General features: G+C 39.7%; 2 protein-coding genes and 1 long non-coding RNA gene across 6 annotated transcripts in view; 1 reads left to right on the forward strand and 2 right to left on the reverse strand.

Moving 5' to 3' along the window:
• Positions 1–1870, reverse strand: part of ano7 (anoctamin 7) — a 37148-nt gene extending 35278 nt beyond the window's left edge. The window contains exon 1 of one of the 2 annotated variants that reach the window (XR_009330693.1): positions 1667–1870. The gene's annotated coding sequence lies outside the window, so the exon portion shown is untranslated. The remainder of the gene's footprint in view (positions 1–1666) is intronic. The other variant, XM_059034607.1, reaches the window with a different exon arrangement.
• Positions 1871–2837: 967 nt separating this feature from the next.
• On the reverse strand, positions 2838–17870 carry LOC117417377 (protein phosphatase 1 regulatory subunit 7-like). Of its 3 annotated transcripts, none has more exons than XM_059034609.1 (10): positions 17772–17870; positions 14694–14786; positions 12472–12527; positions 11721–11786; positions 11455–11585; positions 10196–10358; positions 8975–9091; positions 8683–8787; positions 4736–4822; positions 2838–4559 (listed from the first exon to the last, which is right to left on the reverse strand). In XM_059034609.1, the coding sequence occupies exons 3-10, from the start codon at positions 12502–12504 to the stop codon at positions 4383–4385; spliced, it is 879 nt and encodes a 292-aa protein (XP_058890592.1). In that variant the 5' UTR covers positions 12505–12527; positions 14694–14786; positions 17772–17870; the 3' UTR covers positions 2838–4382. The 3 variants fall into 3 exon arrangements, with proteins under 3 accessions (XP_058890592.1, XP_033885394.3, XP_058890593.1); XM_034029503.3 differs by lacking the exon at positions 17772–17870 and adding an exon at positions 16769–16914; XM_059034610.1 differs by lacking the exons at positions 2838–4559; positions 4736–4822; positions 17772–17870 and adding exons at positions 4832–5829; positions 16769–16924.
• On the forward strand, positions 17488–20459 carry LOC117417379 (uncharacterized). The gene is made up of 3 exons (XR_004546709.3): positions 17488–17597; positions 19293–19463; positions 19834–20459. It is a non-coding gene; the product is annotated as an uncharacterized LOC117417379 (long non-coding RNA).
• Positions 20460–21574: the final 1115 nt, after the last annotated feature.

The raw sequence follows: 21574 nt of genomic DNA on the forward strand, positions 1-21574 counted from the left end.
ATCTGCATTTCAAATGAAGGATTTTTGCATGGGGCTTCTTACTGTCGGGGTGTTAGCAGGTCTGCTGTATTAAAGGCATCATTTCCATTGATAATATTCTCTGGTATTGTTACGCTGGATGGTCCCTGTTAGGTGTAGTTAAAAACATTTTCCTCCATTTCCAATTCAATTTGTCTTTCACCCTTTTGGAATTGATTTTCAACTTTTTATACACATACATAAACAGTGCTTTGTCATTTTGTGTGTTTTAAACTATACATAAATAAAAGGACAAAACACAAGGATTCAAACCTCTGTCTTGAGGGAAGATCTTAATTCTAAAGCAATTATGAAAGAAATACCACCACAGGGATTCAAGCCTCATATCTAGGAGACAGTGTTTTAGACTGCTAGGCCGTGCTGACATCCCACATTTCTATTAATTTTTTACTGTGTGCAAACTAGGTATGAGTCAGTGCTAGAGTTCAAACGTAGTTCATCTTAATACCTACAAGTATGCTGAATTGAATCGGTCTTCATTCACTATAAGTTTATCCTCTTCAACAAGTAGAATATGAACAAGAAGAATGGATCATTGCACTGGTAAACAGACAATTACCATTGAAAACCCCAAATTCTTGGTTATGATGGGTAGATAAGATATAGCTGGGAATAACCAATGGTTCCAATCTAATTACTATAATAGTAGTGAGTAAATGAAAACTTCCCAATAAAACTACTGCAACTACCCATTAATACACAACAGAGCAGTTAATGTTACGCTTCACATAACACAAAGCATATCTACAAACAAGCTCTTCACCTCCTACAATGCTATTTATCCAGGTATACCGAATATTAACGCATATTTCTCCTCACAACATGTAACTAAATGTTGCTTTATCAAGCGCAGTACTAACAGCCCTTGTTTTCCCATGGTAAAAGTGAAGCAAAGGGTAATGAAGCATAGAGAAAGCAAGGTAAAGCACAGGTAAGTATTGTAAAGCCTATAGAGATATGGTAAAGCATATTAAACATGACACTATGGTAAATGCACATTTGGGGAAAAGCTTGTTAATGCAAAGTTAATTTAAACAGAATTGAGTTGAAGCTTGATTTAATTCCGGTTCTTATTACAATAAATTCTAGATAACCAAATACATTTTACTTTACTTTATAAAGTATATTCAAATATATTGATAAACATGTTCACCCATGTATGAAAAGCAGCAATTATCTTTATTATCTAAAGATTAGTCTAAAGAAGTTGTCACATTGCTTTTGTTTTCAAGTACGGCATTAGATTCTTAGTTCAAAAAGTATTATTTTCAAATAAGTATGCAGCTTCTGCATTGACATACTGTACAGTTTAGCAATGTCAGAGTAAAACAAATAATATAAAATACCGGTGAATTGTTTTTCATTAACATAGTAGAAATGTACCTTGTAACTGGGTTTTCCTTTGTTCCTGTCCAGGTTTAGCTAGACTGCACCCATCAGAAATGGCTTTTTAAATTAGTCAATATGCAAATGTATATCTGCATAGCCTTTTCTGTAATGGCACAGCTAGCCTGTCTTTAGAACTGTATTGTTGCCACTGCAGTACCCCAACAGTGTGATGACTTTCAGGGCTATTATTCACCTGTCAAATTTACATTTCTCATACAAAGTAAATTGAAGAACTTACCTTTCAAAGCTGCTTGCAGGTTCAACAGTTTTGAGTCTGTCTGTGTCCTTTCTTAAATATAAGGAAACTGTCTAACTTCACTTCAAAAACAAAGAAGGAAAACCCATTTCCTGCCCCTTTCAGGAGAAGCGCTTAGGGAAAGCTGTTGAAAGCTAACGTTATCAGCTTGGCCTAGTCAGCCAGCCCTTCCCTTGTTTGGAGTGAAGATACTGTTCTCAAATTGAAAGCTAAACTTTCAAAGCAATAGCATGAAATGGGAGGAACAGGCTGCATAAGTACAGGTGACTCTCTTCATGGGAGCACTAGTCTACCACAAGAGACAGGGTGAAATGTACATATTAACTGCATTTTATGGATTACATATTTTGAAATTATGTTTCATTTTGATACTGGATTGTTTTCTATGCAGGACTCCAAAATATAACTTAATCTTGAATTGAGAGGGACCTAAAACAATATTTGATCATTATTTTCACAATATTTAATATCTACAATGTTTTTATTGCCATTTCTGCTTAGAGCATTATTCACCAAGATTACTAACTATTCCAGCAAAAATGTCTTCCTCCTCCATATATATTAAATTGTTGGTTCAAATGGTCTAGAAATAAACATTATTTAATAGACCCTAAATTAAACTGTTTTGTAAAATTGCAGTAGTTTTGTAGAATTAAAATGGTAAAAACAAAATAGATTGTATTAAACATTTAATAAAAACTAATTTGTGTTGCTATAGTCTTCACTCGAGAAATTTGCAGCCTTTTTTTTTTTTTTTTAGAGCAACAGCGCCATCTTCAGTGTAAATGGCTAAATAACACAGATAGGAATAATGTGTTCATTCCATAGATATATAAACCTTAAGGAAGCCAACATCACTATTGCACACAGAAGCAACATCAGAACCTGACAGAGGTGGAGAAAAGAATATATAGGCTGTGTGGTCCAGTGGTTAAAGAAAAGGACTTGTAACCAGGAAGTCCCCGGTTCAAATCCCACCTCACCCACTGACTCATTGTGTGACCCTAAGCAAGTCACTTAACCTCCTTGTGCTCCATCTTTTGGGTGAGACGTTGTAAGTGACTCTGCAGCTGATGCATAGTTCACACACCCTAGTCTCTGTAAGTTGCCTTGGATAAAGGCGTCTGCTAAATAAACAAATAATAATAATATATTTCATAGAAGGTAAATGATTTTATTTTTAAATGTGATTCTTGAGTTGGTCCCAAGAACTGACACCCTATACACCTTGTTTATAGTCATCTGTCTGAAGGCATTGTTGCTACTGACTGTCACTTTCATTCACAGAACTTTTAAAATTGCATATTTATTTTACCATCAATCCAAAATAAACACACGCAATAATACATTTAGTGAAGAAAAGTGTTGATCATAAGTCCTGACCCATGCAGCGTCTCCTAAAATTGGTAAGTGCAAATCTGATTAATCACAGTGCTGTGTCTTGTCAGAACAAGCTCAAGCTTTTTTGCTGCGGTGAGTGGAAAATAATTGCATTGTAAATTGGGGAGAAAATTGGGGGTAAAATAATTGGGCACTCAAAATGTATTTATTTGTTTACCTAAATTTTACCTCTGAATACAAGTCAAGCAGACAAACTAAATGGATAAGGACTTCATTAGTGTTGATTCTGAAATGTGTATCCCTTATATATATATATATATATATATATATATATATATATATATATATCTTTGAGACATACAGTAGTTACCTAGAAATTGGAGTTGGAGAAGGAAATTTCCTTGTTCATCAGTCTTACTTTTACTGCTTGATATTTTAAAAATGATCAGCGCGTCTCTAAAAGAACTGTTTCAAACTGATCATTTAATGTAGGATTTTTAAACACTATATTATACAGAAAGATAACCCTAAGACTAATTCAGTACTGTAGTTTCAGTGTCTTTTACTGTACCGTACTGAAAATGCCGTAAGATGTTTCATATGGGCATACATAAGACAGCTGTGCTGCATGGCGGTAACTTTCCTTGACTTATTCGGAGTAGTTATCTTTCCTTCCCTACAGGTGTTTACACTGCATACAGTTCATCCTTGTGTATTTTTTCTATTACGTTTGTTCATTACAATCAATTTCTGCTTTGTTTCCTAAAAGTTGTGCTTTTACATAAAACTGTGTTTGCTGCATATCTATACGCTTTTCCTGGCTAGCAATAGCTGAGAATTCTTTCAGTGCACCTTTTCTTTTTTTCAAATGTCAGTTCAGTTTCTTGAAGCAGTCTTATTTGAAAACAAATGTTCGGATTCCACAGAAAATAGAAACAGTATCAAGTAACTTGTCTATTATAACTGAAAAAAGAAAACCCCAATGTTCTTTAAGGCCGACACCCCCCCCTGCTCCCCAGGGACCAGTCCTTCCTTTATGAACCTGCTCACCATGCTCAGTAGGGGTCTGTGGACACTAATCTCTGGGAATGAAAATACGCACAACCTCATCAAGCAGCAGAGCACTAGGCAGGCATATTTCTTATGCTGGGTTTGGTTAGAATGTATTAATGATTTAATAAATAAGCGGACACAGCAAAGTAAGAGACATCTGTTAGCTCATTCCAGGAACTGGTCGGGTGTGCTTTGTCTTTAAAGGCCTTGGTTTGGGCTTAAGCGCAGGATATAAACCGGGTGTGCGTGCAGACACTGGATATTCAGTCCCAGGGTGAGGAGAAGGGCAGGGCGGCCTGGCAGGTCAGAAGCGGATGAAGGTGGCATCAATCTGTCGCACGGTGGGCAGGGCCAGCATGATTTTGCGACGGTACTGGGGGTCTTTCTGTAGGGGGTTCCTTTCCAGGTACACCGTCTCCAGGGCGTGGGCATTCTTAAGCTCGTCCAGGTCCCCCCAGTTTTCTATCTGGTTGTCGTTCATCTGCCGGGAAAAGACAATGAGTCAGTGACTTACTACTGTACCAGGCAAAACACTGCCCTCTACCAAGTAGTTTCTCCTGGCAGTATTCCTTTGACTGGTATATCATTTTTCATTGCTGGGGTCAGCTTGGCCCCCAGTTCACCCCCTTCAATGCACCCCAAGGTCCACCTACTCACCCAGAATTCTTGAAGCTCTGTTAGATGACTGATATTTTCAATTTTCTTTATTCTATTTGCTGCAATATCCAATGTGGTCAGCTTTTTCTAACATAGAAACAAAAAGAAGGCATAGTCACAACTTTTCTTTCTATTAAATTATATAGAACATCATACTGACCCTGGACGATTTGAGTCTATGGTGTGACTTACATGGACACGTGTTCACAAACATATAAGAACAAATGTCCATGAAAGGTTAGATAAAAAAAACAAATAGCTTCCATTAGCATATATTTTGAGAAGCTCAATAATTAGAGGTAAAGAACTTGCGATATACTGTCCTATGCATATGTACAAATGTGACCCAATGTACATTCACAACTTCTTGACTAAATAACGTTCACATTTATTACAATGATAAATCATAATACTGCACAAAGGACAAGGCCAAGGTTGTTTGTGGTAAAGGCGCTAGGTAAGTCCTGGGCTTGCAAGCAGTCTGACACTGAGGAGTTATCCAATACAACACGGTTACACTCATGGAAAGGCACAAATGTAAAGTATCATAAAATTAAGAAACCGGGTTCCTAAGCCTCCATTTTCACAACCTGTCTGAGCTTATTAATAAGCATTTTAATTTAACTTTTGCTAATTAATGTCCATGCCGGGTTTCATCACAATTGTGCCTCCACAATACTGCTGTCGCTGGAAATGCATATAATAATATCAGGGTTTATACGGTTTTTCTAATGGAAGTTTCAAGGACTTTTCAAGGGCCATCAAGGACCACTGTAACAAGACCCTAGTTTAAAGTGTTTAACAGTTTTCAATGTTGATGATGCTAATAACCAACTGTAAAAATAAGGCTTATTATTAGCTAAATTAAGCTCACTTTCCATGTATAGATTAGCTCTGGACCAGTAAACTTTCTTCTTCTGCACATCTGTCAGCTGATTTCATGAGGACTTGGGCATCTTCCTTCATTCACTTCTTTTTTGCACTGATCTTTGAAACCTCCTCCATCAAGGACCATTTCTGATGATTTTTGTTCTGAGCCTCTTTTTCTCTGCGTTGGTCCTCCAGCAGTGTCTGCTGCTTCTGCCTAGCACCTGCTGCTGAAAGGAGCAGCTCTTTAGAGTAACTGATGTTAAGCACACCTCCCACACTGTGAACATGGTCATTAATGATACACTGTACTATCAGGGATTGGGAGAAAAAACACATTGACACTGCCTCTAACCCACAATCACAAAATGTCTTGTTTTGATGATATTCTTTTAATCTGAACTGGTTCTGAAACTGATTTATTTCTGATTAGAGATTACATAAATAATACCTATCCCACCTTGAAATTTACTATGGAATATAGCCAGACAGAGATACACTTTTTAGATCTGTTAATTACAATGAATTCTGATGGTAAACTTAACACCTCGATCTTTCATACTATTCTGCATACAAATAGTGACTCTGTAGTTTCTTCAACAGACCAGCTGTACCCAATGAAAACTGGCTAACGAGTGAATTGCATGGTAATTATCGATGTGGTCGGTGTACTCATTGTTCCAATACTAAATACTTCAGTCATCCACATTCAGGTCAGAAGTATGCAATTCAGAACTTCATGAATTGTAGTTCTACCCACGTGGTATACATGCTGAAATGCCCTTGTGAGTTGGTTTATTCAGGACAAACAAAAATAAACTTAAAAGTACATATAGCAGAACATAAAGCTGCAATTCAAATAACAATATGGATTGTGCTATAGCAAGACATTACAAAGCAATGAATCACGGCAAGCCCAACACTTGACATCATCAAACTATCAAACATGGTGGTGGCAACATCATGTTATGGGGATGCTTCTCTTCAGCAGGGACTGGGAAGCTTGTCAGGACAGAGGGGAGAATGGATGGTGCAAAGTACAGGCGAATCCTTGAGGAAAACCTGTTTGAGTCAGCCAAGACTATGAAACTGGGGAGGAAATTCACAATTCAGCAGGACAATGACCTGAAGCACAAAGCCAAAGCCACACTGGAGTGGTTGAACAAGAAGAGAATTAATGTTCTTGAGTGGCCCAGTCAAAGCCCTGACTTGAATCCAATCAAAAATTTATGGCGAGACTTGAAGATTGCAGTCCATCAACGATGCCCAACAAACTAATCAGAACTGGAGCAATTTTCCTATGAAATGGGCAAAAATTTCACCATCCTACTGTGCAAAGCTAGTAGAAACCTATCCAAAAAGACTCATAGCAGTAATTACTGCAAAAGGTGCTTCTACGAAGTACTGACTTAAGGGACTGAATACTTATATATATATATATATAATTACACACACACACACACTATATACAGTGCTCCAGACAAGGGGTGTACCGTTGTAATTCCCGACTGAAAAACAGCCATTTACACCCCCTCAAAAAATACTGATGATTTATTTTACAGCCATGGAAAAATAAATACACCCATTGTCACTTTAATGCTAGTATAGAAAGCAAGTGTTTAGTTTCTCTGCAAGCAGAAGCTTCTAGTGTCTAGTTTGTGTAAACGTTAAATAAAATAATACTAGACTCTCGGTCTCTTTTTTTTTTTTTTTTTTTTTAAGCGTTTATTTACAACAACATTTAAATTCTTGAAACAATTGTAATACATTTTTGGTAGCGTTGTCATCACAATACACAAAATGTCACAAGTAATTGTACTAATTATGACAATTTATTATCATAAGACTACTGCAGTACGTAAGCAATTTAAAATTACTACTGCTGACAAATTTCTGGAAGTGATTACTACTGACAGAAAAACATATATGGAGCACCGTTATATACAGGCCTACCTAGCAATGTTATCTCTTCTTTTGTAAACACAGTATATTTAATGAGTCCATGAATCTTGTTAAACTCAAAACCTTACTTGTTAATCATAAACACAAACCACAAAACAACTTATTTAACATACTAACAAAAAATATTTATATTAAACTTTAAAAAAACTACTCTTATGGATCAGATTCTTTATTGGCAATTAGGAAACATATTCAAGAAGCAAACTTTCACATTATCTACCCAATATTTCCCCAAAGGAAATAGTTATTTTTTAATTTATATTTTTGTTTGTGTTATTCTCTGTTGACATGGTGTTTAAGTACTTGTCAAGTTACATAAAGAAAGCTCATTTGCACCGAGTTCCTGAGAAACGTCTCTCTGAAACAAATCTTACAAAAAGCTAGGCTGTCTGAAAATGAGATGAAGACAAGTTATTTCACTATTAATATAAATATCTGAACTTACCTTTACCGTGGCTTGACAATGCAGGTTCACCCATTGCAGATAAGTCGATTGATTTTTTGCAAGCAATACAGTAGGCTTTGCTTGGATTCTTCACGTCTTTTTTTTTATCCAAGATCTGTACTTTATTTCCAGCCATCTATCGTTAAATACACATTTCCCCAGCATTTTAGTGCAAATGTATTTTAATAATTCAGTCTCGGAGAACAGTACTGTAGCGTTTAGCGGAGGTCAGCCCAGGTGCACAGAGGTGCATCTATACCAATCTATTGATGCCATCCTTGCAGCTTGCAACACGGCCTAAGCCCACAAAAATCTTGTTACGCACAGCTACAGTAAGATTCAGTTTCTACATATCGAGGACATTATAGCAGGAATCAATGGTAGGGGTTTGTTTTTTTTAAATACACAGTACTATTAAATTTACATTTTTTTCACCGATTGGGGTCAAATTTGAGGTCATAAAAATGTAGTACTTAAGAAACCATTTCACAGAATGTTACAAAATATATTAGACATCACAAATTCAAGAACTTTAAAAGCACCTTGTAAAGATGTTCAAGTAGTTTTAAGACCTGGAACCGGCTACTTAAAAATTCACAGACTTTCAAGGGTTTTAAGGACCTGTGCGAACCCGGTAATATTGTTTGTACCCACACCTTGGCCCCAGACTCACATTGTTTTCCAGCCCCTCAATGACCTCAATCCCATTGTGGCTGAGGTAAAGCTCACGCAGGTTCATCAAGCACTGCAGACCCTCTATCCTGGTGATGCGGTTACTCTGAAATGACAGAGAGAGCGAATCTGAGCGACAATCACAGACCTGAGGCTGAGCGCTGAACAAGTGGCCCCACACACCAAGCACGTCTCAAACACAACAGATTCTGAAAAGGTAATTTCCTTGCACAGTATTCTTGTTTAATCATCAATACACTTTTGAAAGCAGTTTTAAGGTGGTGGCTCAGTACCTGTATACTTAGGACTGTCAGGTTGGTGAGTCCATCGAGATTCTGTAACTTTGTGATCTTGTTTGTCCCCAGAAATAAACTGTCCAGGTGTGATAAGTTGTCAATGTTCTCTATGACCTGAAAACAAGAACAACTTCTTCAGAACATTGGTTGCGTCTTTCACTTCCTCCATAAGGCAGCACCTGCACATATTCTGCTGTAGCATATAAATGCTCTTTTCCACAATTTCACCCGTATTCTTGTGCTGCTCATTTTTGTTTTCTAGACTCTGATTCAAGTGAAGCCTGTAGTCCTGACATTGATCAGGTGGGATCGTATTGCAGGGAACACAATAAGTTAATATGAAAAATGGAATAAAAGTGCTTCCTCACGTATGCTGGGCTTATAATGCTTAACTTTATTCCAAATGATACGCAAGTAACTAAGACACCAGACGTGCTGGTGTCCAAATAGTTGACTTGTCGAATAGTAAAGAAACTGGCAGTAGACTTATAGAAGGTCACAAGTATTTATTTATTTTTTTTTTAATTTAGTAGTTGCCAATTATTTTTATTATTTTCTCCCAATTTGGAATGGCAAATTATTTTTAGGCTCAGGCCATCGCTACCACCCCTGCGTTGACTCAGGAGGGCGAAGACGAACACACGCTGTCCTCCGAAGCATGTGCCGTCAGCCGACCGCTTTTTTCACACTGCGGACTCACCATGCAGCCACCTAAGAGCTACAGTGTCGGAGGACAAAGCAGCTCTCGGGCAGTTTAAAGGCAAGCCCGCAGGCGCCCGGCCAGACTACAGGGGTCACTGGTGTGCGGTGAACCGAGGACCCCCCCGCCCCGGGCGACGCTCGCCCAATTGTGCGCCGCCCCCTGGGAGCTCCCGTCTATGGTTGGCTGTGGAATAGCATGGACTTGAACCGGCGACATCCAGGCTATAGAGCGCATCCTGCACTCCACGCTGAGCGCCTTTACCGGATGCGCCACTCAGGAGCCCTCAGGACGGTATTTTAATTATATTCTCTGTTTGAACTAAAATGGTAAGTACATTTGAGGGATTGCAAGGTGTGCAATTTCAGATGGACGGAAGTGTACTTGCAACTGACGTTCACAAAGAGCACCAGACATAAGCAAATTCAAGATTAATATATTTTTGTAAAGTTTGAACTATTGGACTCTGTCAAATCAGTAGGCATCGTACCCCTATTTCATAGAGTGGAGCTCCTCACCCTGATTCTGTTGGAGCCCAACTCAAGCATCTCCAGCTGCTGCTGGTGTCCCAGGCTCTCAATCTTGCTGATCTTGTTGTTCATGAGGAAGAGCTTCCGCAGTTTAGTCAGGCGCTCCAGCCCCTCCATCCTGCGCAGAATGTTAAAGGAGATGTCCAGGATCCTGCGACAGCAATGGGGACACAGTAATGCGTTATCTATAGAAGTGTCTGTGTTTCATGTCAGTAAAGAAGCAATCAGCAAGTCATTTCTTTTCATTTGTTTCCAGCAACGGTAGATTACTTTGTTTTAAAGACTTCATTTTCACTTTGAATACAGTGAAGCCTGTTTATCTTGCCACCACACTGTAGATTCAGTCTGTGCAACAGGCATTTGGATACCAACTGACATTCATGTTTCACAGGGAATCTACAGTGTGGTGGCAGGTTAAATAGACTTCAGAGTTAGTCAAAATAAATCCAAACCAACAACAGAAAAAACATGCTTGCAAGAATGTTTTTTCAGAAAGGAAATGTTGATTATTATGTTGGGTAAAAGTTCCAGAAGGCATTTTGGAATCAACTTTGCATTCACTCAAATGACAGAATTACTAGTCTAATTGTACTGTTTCAATTATGCCATGTTGCTAAGCAGATGCGGTGCTTGATATAAGGAAAGTAATTATTTATTACATACATTGTACTTGCTATAATAAACAATGTGCTGTGTTGTTTACACTCGCTCTATTTTGGGGCTCATTGGTTATTCATTATTTATCTTTTGTAGAATAAATATACTCCATGAATGTTTCAAAATGAGAAATACACCTGTTAACATAACAAACTGAAAATAAACATCAGGTAATTGACAGAATGCCTTTTAAGTACAGTCAGGTTGTTTATTTTTATTTTTTAAATTGAGTGCCCAATTATTTTTCCCTGGTTTGCTCCCCAATTTAGAATGTCCAATTATTTTTTCCTTCATTGCATCAAATCCCCACACAGCTCAGGAGATCCGAAGGTTCAGTGGGTGTCCTCCAATCCCACAACCAAGCCAGCTTCCTCTTTTTTTTTTTTACACCCAGTGACTCGAGAGCAGATGTCAGTGAGCTCCTCCCCGCCCCCCTCCCAATGCGACACTCCCTTTGGAATCGGCAGCTAGACCGGCTAAGCCAGGACACAAACATGCACTCCCCTGACTGTATGACTGACCCTGCACACCAGCAGTCATGCATTTTATTTGGAGTATTGTGCCTAGTATCTCTGCAGCTGGCTACTCACTCAAGTTCTGAGAGGGCCTGGAGGTTCTCAATCTTCTTGATCTGGTTGTCGTAGAGGTCCAGCTCATTCAGAGAGCCCAGCTCCTCCAGGTTCTCAATCTGCTTGATCAGGTTCTGACGCAGGCTCAGTATCTAGAGGGAGAGAGAACTGCAATAAAAATCAGGGAAGCCTGCTCAATAACCAAAGGATAGTAGTTACTGGAATCACTGCTGCAGTGTGGAGTGTGAACGCTAGAATGGGTATTAAACGCTAGAAATGAAACTAACCTTTGCCTTTTGGAGCACCTCAAGGCCCTCTATTCTCCCGATTCGACAGTGAATCAAATCCACATCCTAAGAAACAGAGAGAAACACAGTCAAACTCAGTACACTGCTAAAGTTCTGCATCAAGCCTGCAGCCAAGTGAAACTCTGACCTTGTTGCAGGGTGCAATCACACACTTTTACACTGCAAGCATCCCGGCACTTGTACACTGATGTATGTATGCAAATGGAAAGAGTACCTCCATGTTGTGTCTAGCCGTTTTAGTGCCTGTAAGCCTTAAAATGCAAATGACCTCGACATCACTAAAATTGCAAGAAAATAAATGTAGCTGTGTATCGTGAATCTAGAGGCACAGCTTTGATCTTGTTAGTCACTGAAATCTTGTGAGCTATTTTAAGCAATTCAGTGAGACGTGGCAGGTTTCAAATGGATTTCCTGTACAGAGTGAAACAGGTTATTTAACAATTCTGCTTCAGAATACTGTTCTATATAAAGTAACCTACAATAGCCTAGAACTGTTTACTGAATATAAAAACTAACTGAAAAAACATTTAAATAACTCTGAAGTTCAAGCTTTGTGAATAGATTGCATTATATCTTAACAATCACCATTATTACAAACATGGACATATACACATAATACGTTGTACTGTAATCGACTAGTACAGTAAAAGATTATTTTATTGTAATGCGTTCCACTACTCCTGCAACAAAAAGACCATGAGTAGTGTTGTAGGAATTTTTACACACTCACCTCAGCTTCGGGGTCAAGAATTATAGTTTCCATGTCAACAGGTGACTCTTCTTTTGCTACAGGTAAAAAAATAAAAAATAAAGAGAGGTGAATAATCTCAATGTTCACCCACATTTATTTGGTGTTCAATGACCATGCAGTCCATCTGGCTACTGTTGAGAAAGGAAAACATCGTGGCTGCTATACTGCTGCTGAAAACCAGTGGTGTAAACCCAAAATCAGACAGACACGCACAGCTATTTAAAAGTAACCAGTGGGTTAGTAGTTTCAGAATGTGGTCACAACACAAAGCAATTAGACTTTGACTGTTGTAATGGGCTCGATTTGAACTAGCATGCTTGGATGACAATGCTAGGCTGCTGAGCCTTCAATAGCATTAATGAAGGGACTCCACTAAAAATAAACAGCTGTGGCCTTACCCTGGGTGCCATGCTAAAAGATCTCAGGAGAGAAAATCACACAGCAGCAAGCCAATGCTTTTAAACTGGTCATTTTTTCTCTCTTCAAATTTCTGTGGCCCTGTGATTGTTGCTCTGAAGGAGTACCTTTGCTGCAGCTATGTCAGCTTGTGACTCGAAGACGGGAGTTGGTCAGTGCCAGTCTAGTCTGTCTGCACAGGGGGGTTGATTTCAAAACCCAATGTCGAGCAACGTCAACAATACTTTGATTGTTTTTGCTCCCCGTGAGCAGCATCATTAGAAAAGCTCTGATTTACACGCCAGTGCCACTAACCAATGGTCAGCCACAGGCATTATACCTTGACCTTGTCAAGGTCAAGGGGTGCTCTAGGAACAGAAACGGGCTTTCCTTTGTTTTTCTTGCAATGTTACCGTTAGAGACTTGTGAAAAATGCATTTCTGGTGTCTAGTCTATAAAAGTGATCATATCAAATAGTCAGCAAGCTGCTTGAATTATTGTTGTTGTACATTGTAGACTTTTAGAAAGACTTCTTGTCTAAATGTTTGTCATTGAACTTGAGATTACTTTTGTATTTCTACGTCCCTCAATTACTACCTTTTCCTAATCTTTCTGGGAGGTTAAAGGGCACATAAAGACCATTTTACTTTATTGTGTTACATGTTCCTATGAGTTGCTACAGCTGTTTTTTTTGTGTTTGTTTTTTTTTTTTAATTTAGTCGTTGCCAATTAGTTTTTATTGTTTTCTCCCCAATTTGAAATGGCCAATTATTTTTAGGCTCAGCTCACCGCTACCAACCCTGCGCTGACTCGGGAGGCGTGTGCCGTCAGCCGCCCGCTTCTTTACACTCTGCAGACTCACCGTGCAGCCGCCTCAGAGCTACAGCGTCGGAGGACAACGCAGCTCTGGGCAGCTTACAGGCAAGCCCCGCAGGTGCCCGGACACACGAGAGGGGTCGCTGGAGTGCGGTGAGCCAAGGACACCCTGGCCGACCTAACCCTCCCTCCCCCCGGACGACGCTCAGCTAATTGAGCACTGCCCCCTGGGGGCTCCCGTCCACGGTCGGCTGTGGAATAGCCTGGACTCGAACCGCTGACGTCCAGGCTATAGCGCGCATCCTGCACTTTAGCGAGTGCTTTTACTGGATGCGCCACTCGGGAGCCCCAAGTTGCTACAACTGTTTACTTAAGGTGTGTGTTGTTTTAATTAATTAATTAATTTATTTATTTTTTTACATTTTGACCACTTTTTTAAACTTTTAAATTGCATTCCCTGCCTCAAGATGGCTTCACATGTACCCGCATGGCCACCTCAGAACTATATTTCCCATCATCCTCCTGCTCACTGGTAAATCCATACAAGTTACATAAGCGACAGTCCACCTCAGAAACTGGTACTTGACTAGCGAAGCGTGCAGTTTCAGACAGATGAAACAGCAGTTGGGTTGTAATCCATTAACATATAAATGACATTTTACAAAATTAATGAGCCCTTTTTTAAAATTCAAGCTGTTTTAAAATATATTTCACAAACAGCAAATTTCTCAAGACTACATTATCAAATACATGATTTATAAATATGTTATTTAAAGTGGCAACTAGTCGACCTATTCAAATACTTTTACCCCAACAATTTCACTCTGTCGTTGTACCCCTTCTCTTTGGGCTTTAAGTAGTATGTATGTATGCAGCCAAGCCTACATTGGAAGTTTCAGTAATTAGACGGTTTTATTTTGTTTCTATGTGCTTCTTCATATGCCTCCCCAAACCCCATAATGTTCTGCATTATAAAAAGTCGAACTCACCTCCAGTACCCTGCTGAGGGTCAGACTCCCCGTTCAGTCCCTTCTTCTTCCCCTCGTCATCCCCAGACTCCTCTGACTCGGCTCGCCTGTCAACTAAAACACACAACAACTCAGCACGGAGACCCACACACCCGTAAATATAGGTTGCTCAAAATAGAAGAGTTTCTCTAATATTATTATAAATACTGTACTGGTAAAACAAGGAAACGTGACCATTCCTTATATGATATAATATTGTAAGAGGTGATACATGACCAATAAAATGTAACTACTGCATTGCTACTTATACTATATCAAACGGCTCTTCAATGATGAAGAAATTCGTCACGTATGATTATGAATGGATTCGACCTCAGTATGGAATGTGGTCTGATACCACATTACTTATCTCAACAATGTGTTCCCTGCAGCAAAGAAACCGCACAAACGCTACGGAGAAGGAGAAGACTGCGTTTTCCCCAAGATATCTACTGGGCAACTATTCTTCCGGGGCGGTCCGGTCAGTTCAGTTCCTTCAGAACCTGACTTCCCCGGGCAAGTTCAATATTGGCCCTGTCCACACTATGCTTTAAACCGTATTAGTTGCATTTAAGCAGGCTTAAAAGTGCTAAATACGGTTTGTGTCCACACTACGCAGCATTTAATACCGTACTCGAGAACCGGACTAGAGACCACCTCAGGAGGTAGTCTCGAGTCCGGTTCTAATTAGTTCGCATCAGGTAGTGCGGTTTATCAGAAGTGTGGACGCTGTAATACCAAACTACATTTTTTGTGTATCCTCCAATATCCCAAAATGCTTTGTGCTATGTTTGGCGAAATACTCAGAGTAGGCGCCCGAAGGACTTGCTATCAGTGTACATTCCGCACTAGGTATTCATTTTTATGCTTCAAAAAATCTGTCAGGACATCTCTGTTAAACTAGTGTGGAAAATAACAAAAACACAACGTTAAATTAGGCAATTGCAAAAATGAAATGCGAGTTAAAAGTATGATCGGGGATGAACAAATCACGTAATTTGTCAGCTCTGTTTGAAATAAAATTAAGGGGACCAGAATTAGGCTCAGGCAAGAAATGAAGGTACAAAACTATCTTTGTTTTTAATTAACAGCTTTTTCTGAGTTTAATTATAAAACAGAATCAGCTCAATTTGTTTAAAGGGACTTCATCTGATTAAAAATAAAACCTGAAAACTTCAAGCCCTACTTGTGTGTGTGTGTGTTCGCATTCACTTTTTCCACAATACTTGCTATATTTCATTTATGCAATATGGACCTCTGTTAATATGGGGCATAACACATTATTTTAAAATAAAATACAGTGCATGGTGGGATACTATCGTATTAATTTCCACGGTTCGTTGCGCTGCTGGGAATTGTAACTGAACTGTAATGGTGTGTGGACGCATTAAGCCTGACTAAACATGAAACGGTTCAGTGTGGACGCTTTGAGCTGGATTAATTAGAGCGGTTTCGAGTACGGTTCTCGAGATCGGTTATGTAGTGTGGACAGGGCCATTCACGCATCATTACAGTAGCATTGTGTACACGGCTTTACCGTATATGGAATAATCAACTTTGTTCCGAATGCCCTCACAAAGTGTTTTCATATTAATATCAACAAATGAAATGGGAACATCGAAATTAATTAACAGTTAAAGTGAGGAAATAGCAATATTTTGGAAAATAATAAGGTAACAAAAAAATGTAAATTAATACATATTTTTAAAAAAATAACAAAATAATAATCGTACCGCTACTCTCATTAATAGCGATCGAGGTTAAACTTAAGACACACTGACTTTGGTTATCACCATTGTGAAGATTTAGATTTCTCACTTAGCCCACAAAACAAATTAACTGCATCAATAGGATGTATTATTAATCAAACATACATCGACAAGGAATGATAACAAAATCACGGATTATGATGGTCCGCCTAGGATGTTTTTAACCTTCCAACCTAAAACCGACATTTTTTTTAATGTATCCACGCTAACTAGAATATACTGCAATAATCATATTATCAGAAGACACATTACTGGTAAAATATTCATAATGTGTTTATTTATCCTCACCCTCCATATCCTGCGGTTCTTCAACAGACGCCATTATTCTTTTGCTCCTCCCTATCTCTCGTTTTATGGATCTGTAGGCTACAAATCCAGAAAACGCTGGAAGTGTAGTTTTTCAAAAAGCAACTTATACCCGTGGACTATAAGGTTATATAAACCTTTATTTTATTCAAAAGGTATTGTTTTTCGTTGCTGATATATTAAACCTCTGGTTTATCCTACACTGCTATTATTCGATGCATTTGTTAACATTATAATAATCAGTTAAACAAGTTATAAACACACCAGAATATTGAATAAGTGTATAAACGTCAGCTGGGTCACTCACTGCATTCAACGATCTGGCTGAGCCAATGTATGTCCCATTATATTAGTACATTAAACAAATACATTACTGCTTTTTGAAAATAACGCAACCATATGTGTAGTTTGCAGTTTATACCAGGTATTTTGTACAGTAGTAAAAATTTCTATATCTTTTTTTTTTTTATTAACGTGACACGAAATAAAGTACCTACTGTTTTGTGTTTCTGCAGTAAGGTATAGTCTACCAGTGTTTTATAGTTGATATGCATACTCTCCCTATCTCATTTTTTCTTTTTTCTTTTCATAAAATAATCATTAAAGGGATCATCAGCAGGAGATGGCTTTGAAAGCTCCTCCCTCAGACTCCGGCAGCTTAACTCCTGTCTCAGGGCTGGCTCTTTCTGTGCAGCCGCCTCTCGGATGGGAACCGTGCTTCGACCTGAGCAAATTCTTCCCACGCGCCAGCAAGCCAGCCCCTCAAAAAACTGGGCACATGAGTTCTGCTCGGGCATTGACTCCTTTACAGGTTAGTATGTTTGTTTAGAACAGATTCCTTCAATTGCATCACCTTAATCATATAAGAAGGACTGATACTGTATAAATCTACAGTATTGGGGGAGGATTGCTGAAGTGCATAATGATAGAAGCACAATCTTGATAAACTATAGCTCCATGGTAGAGAGACATGCAGCTGTCTAACCTGTGTCATTCCCGGTCTCCCTCCAACTCAATGTCCTTGTCCGATTCCTGCGACATCTCCAGCAGCTCCCTCCTCAGGCAGCTGGCTAGGGGAGACTTCAGCCGGACAGGCCCATCCCCCATTCACAACCCCAACAAGGCATTTCTCACTGTGAACAGCAAGAGCACAGAGGTCAGCATATACCCATTGTGTAGCTCTTTACAGGGTCTCATTCATGGCGTGTTCAAGAAGAATTCTGAGTTATATAAACAGGACATTTAATAAATCACAAAAAGCCCTCATAGCTCCACTTTTAACAAAAACACAGATTATGATTTTGAAGTGCCAATTTATAGACAGCAAAGGTTTTTACAATGCAGGGTTTTTTTTAATTTTTTTTTAATAAATTTAGTAGTCGCCAATTAGTTTTTTTTTGTTATTTTCTCCCCAGTTTAGAAGTGTTCAATTATTTTTTTTTAGCTTAGCTCACCACTACCACCCCTGCGCTGACTTGGGAGGGGCAAAGATGAACACACGCTGTCCTCCGCAGCATGTGCTGTTAGCCGGCTGCTTTTTTACACACTGCAGACTCACCATGCAGCCACCCAGTGCTACAGCGTCGGAGGACAAGGCAGCCCTGGGCAGCTTACAGGCAAGCCCGCAGGCACCCGGCCAGACCACAGGGGTCGCTGGTGTGCAGTGAGCCGAGGACACCCTGGCCGACCTAACCCTCCCTCTCCCCGTGCGGTGCTCGGCCAATTGTGCCCCGCCCCCTGGGAGCTCCCGTCCTCAGTCGGCAAAGGAATACCCTGGACTGGAACCGGCAACTTCCAGACTATAGGGCGCATCCGGCACTCTATGCGATTGCTTTTACTGGATGCGCCACTCGGGAGCCCCACAATGCAGGTTTTTAAAGTGTAGCCTGAACTTGTCATCTAGAATCATAGTTGTAACTTCAACCATCAACATTAGCCAGGACAGCACAGATTCTTCATGCATTTTTTTTGTATACCACTGCAGTAGTATTCTTTATTGCTTAACTAGAATGAAGACCCATTGAGATTTTCATCTAATTTTTAAAGGTCCTGGAGATGCTAGACATATAACTCTGGTTCAGCACCCTTTGTGTGAACCCTTTGCGATCCCCATTCTATAACAAAATATGAGGTTGCTGGTATACATGGGATGCAGCAGAGCTGAATGAAACATTGTAAACCCAACTACCGGTACAACAATCCAGGATAAAGGGGTTGCCCACCAGAATGCACTGATTTTAGTAATGCACTCAGAAATAGCCGCCAATCAAGCAAAACTAACCTGCAAAAAGAGAGATGCATCTTTTATATATTACAGAATCAGTCATGTGCAGGAGCCCCCCCCTCCCCTTTTTTTCAAAAGTAATAATAGGCTGAAATGTTAGTCCTATAATCAGAGGCAATTCTCTTGCAGTCAATCATTTTAGCCTATTTAGGATTCTCTCAGGATTAAAAAGTTTGACTGTCAGTGTTTACCCTTCCTCTTTTTTGTTTTCTTCTCTGGTAGATTCTGGTTGACAAAGAAATGTCCTGTAAGTTACTCGGGTACAACACCTAGGATCTGATTGGGCAGAAGCTGTCGTTACTTCTCTGCAAAACCAATCAGAGCCCTGAGGAGGCCCTGGGGGAGGAGGATCTAGAGGCTACAGGAAACCTTGTGATGGTTTCAGGGAAAGTGGTAAAAAATATGAATCCCTCTTTTCTGTTTGTCACAGGCTAACTAGATGAAGGAAAACAGACATCATCACATTAAGATGTTTGCACTTTTTACCTTACCAGCAAAAGTCCTCCTTTCACTGGAAAGACACACAATGTTAGAGGTTTCTCATTGAGGTTTTATGGAAAAGGTCGGATCCAGCACAACATTTTATTTGCCTTACATCAGAACCTTTTGGAAACATTGTGGTGTTTTTAGGGAAGGTGGCATCCTCCCATTGCTTAATCTGCCTACAGGGGTCAGTATAATCATAACCCATGCTGGTGTGATCTTACATGGCTTAGATCCTATGGCATAATGTTGTTGATGACTGGTGTCCTCTCTGGTGCAGGTTGATGCTGTGAGCAGTGATGGTGCTGGGATCCCAGTGTCTGTATGGGTGTACAGACTAAACAACGAGGGAAGGCGCTGTCTGGTGGTGATGGAGCCTGTGGAGAGAATCTCGGCCTGTGTCTCCTTTGGGGAAAGCGTAAGCTCTTGGAAGTAGTGAGAGGTTTTTGGAATAAATTACAGCTATAGTTATACAGTTAAGTACAGTTTTGGAACATAATATACCGATCAGTTAGGAATGAAATCAAAGAGGTTCTGTATCACACCTTGATGCAGGCTTTTAATACAGGAGCACCATTTGGTTTAGTGACACAATCCAGCTTTTGTTGATCAACCAAATGATAAAGCAAATGGTACATCTCCATCTTAGAGATGTCTTTGTTAATGCAACATCATCTGCCGGAAAATGGGCAACCTGTTGATTTTGTCAGAAAGGATTACCAATGGAAGTCACAGAACAAACTACACCGACTCTGGGGCATAGAAGTTATACAGCATCATCTTGATGGACAACTCAGGTGTGGTACAGACTCATTATTCCTAGTCAGGCATCTTCTGTCACTGAAGGTCAATAACAGACCGAAAACACTATGTAACACAATTTTTGTTCCTGGGTAGTAAGTGTTATTTCCTAATTGCTTATGCCTCAAAAGTATAGAAAATGGCTATTATTCCCCACAAACTTTGCTTTTGTGACCAGGTGTGATATTTTGAAATTTACCTATTTCCAATGAGAAAACGGGCGAATTTGTATCTTTTCGTCAGAAAAAAACAACATATGAATCCAAATTAACATGTATTTATACTAAAGTAATACAAGAATGACTACAAAAGATTTAAAAGTGAGTAGTTTTTCGAGATTTACGATTATACTGTAAATCACTTTCACGAATCAGCCCCCAAATGTAGTCTCCCATCATGTTCTTGTTATACTGTCCTTCATTGACAGCTCATCCAGGAGCCTCAAAGCCGTGCTGCTCCATAATGGTAACAAGTACCCATCTCTTCCCCTGGCTCACTCGGTGCACCTCAAAGAAGATTACAACAGCATCAAGACCTTGCTGGACGCCTTGAAGTATGATGAGTACGGCTGGGACCCCCGGAAGGTGCTGATGCCACCACAGCACCTCAAATTGGGCCTTATGAAACAATTTGTCAGAGCTCTAGATAAGGAGTCGGCAGCCTTCAAGTACCTTCAAGACTTCTTCCCTAAGCTGTCTGAGGCAAAGGTCAAAGCCGGTGTCTTCGTCGGACCACAGATAAAGAAGATCCTGGAGTGCAATGAATTCCCCAAGAAGCTCACTAGTAAGGAAAAAGCAGCTTGGAACAGCTTTGTCGCAGTGGTTCGGGGCTTCCTGGGCAATCACAAGGCCGAAAACTATGTGGAGCTGGTTGAGACTCTGGTGAAGAACTACGGCACAATGGGCTGTAGGATGTCCCTCAAAGTCCATATCCTTGAGTGAGCCAGGGGAAGAGACGGGTACTTGTTACCATTATGGAGCAGCACGGCTTTGAGGCTCCTGGATGAGCTGTCAATGAAGGACAGTATAACGAGAACATGATGGGAGACTAGATCTGGGGGCTGATTCGTGAAAGTGATTTACAGTATAATCGTAAATCTCGAAAAACTACTCACTTCTAAATCTTTTGTAGTCATTTTTGTATTACTTTAGTATAAATACATGTTAATTTGGATTCATATGTTGTTTTTTTCTGACTTTATGTGAACGAAAAGAAACAAA

This window comes from Acipenser ruthenus, chromosome 12 (assembly GCF_902713425.1).
Source record: "Acipenser ruthenus chromosome 12, fAciRut3.2 maternal haplotype, whole genome shotgun sequence".
NCBI lineage: Eukaryota > Metazoa > Chordata > Actinopteri > Acipenseriformes > Acipenseridae > Acipenser > Acipenser ruthenus.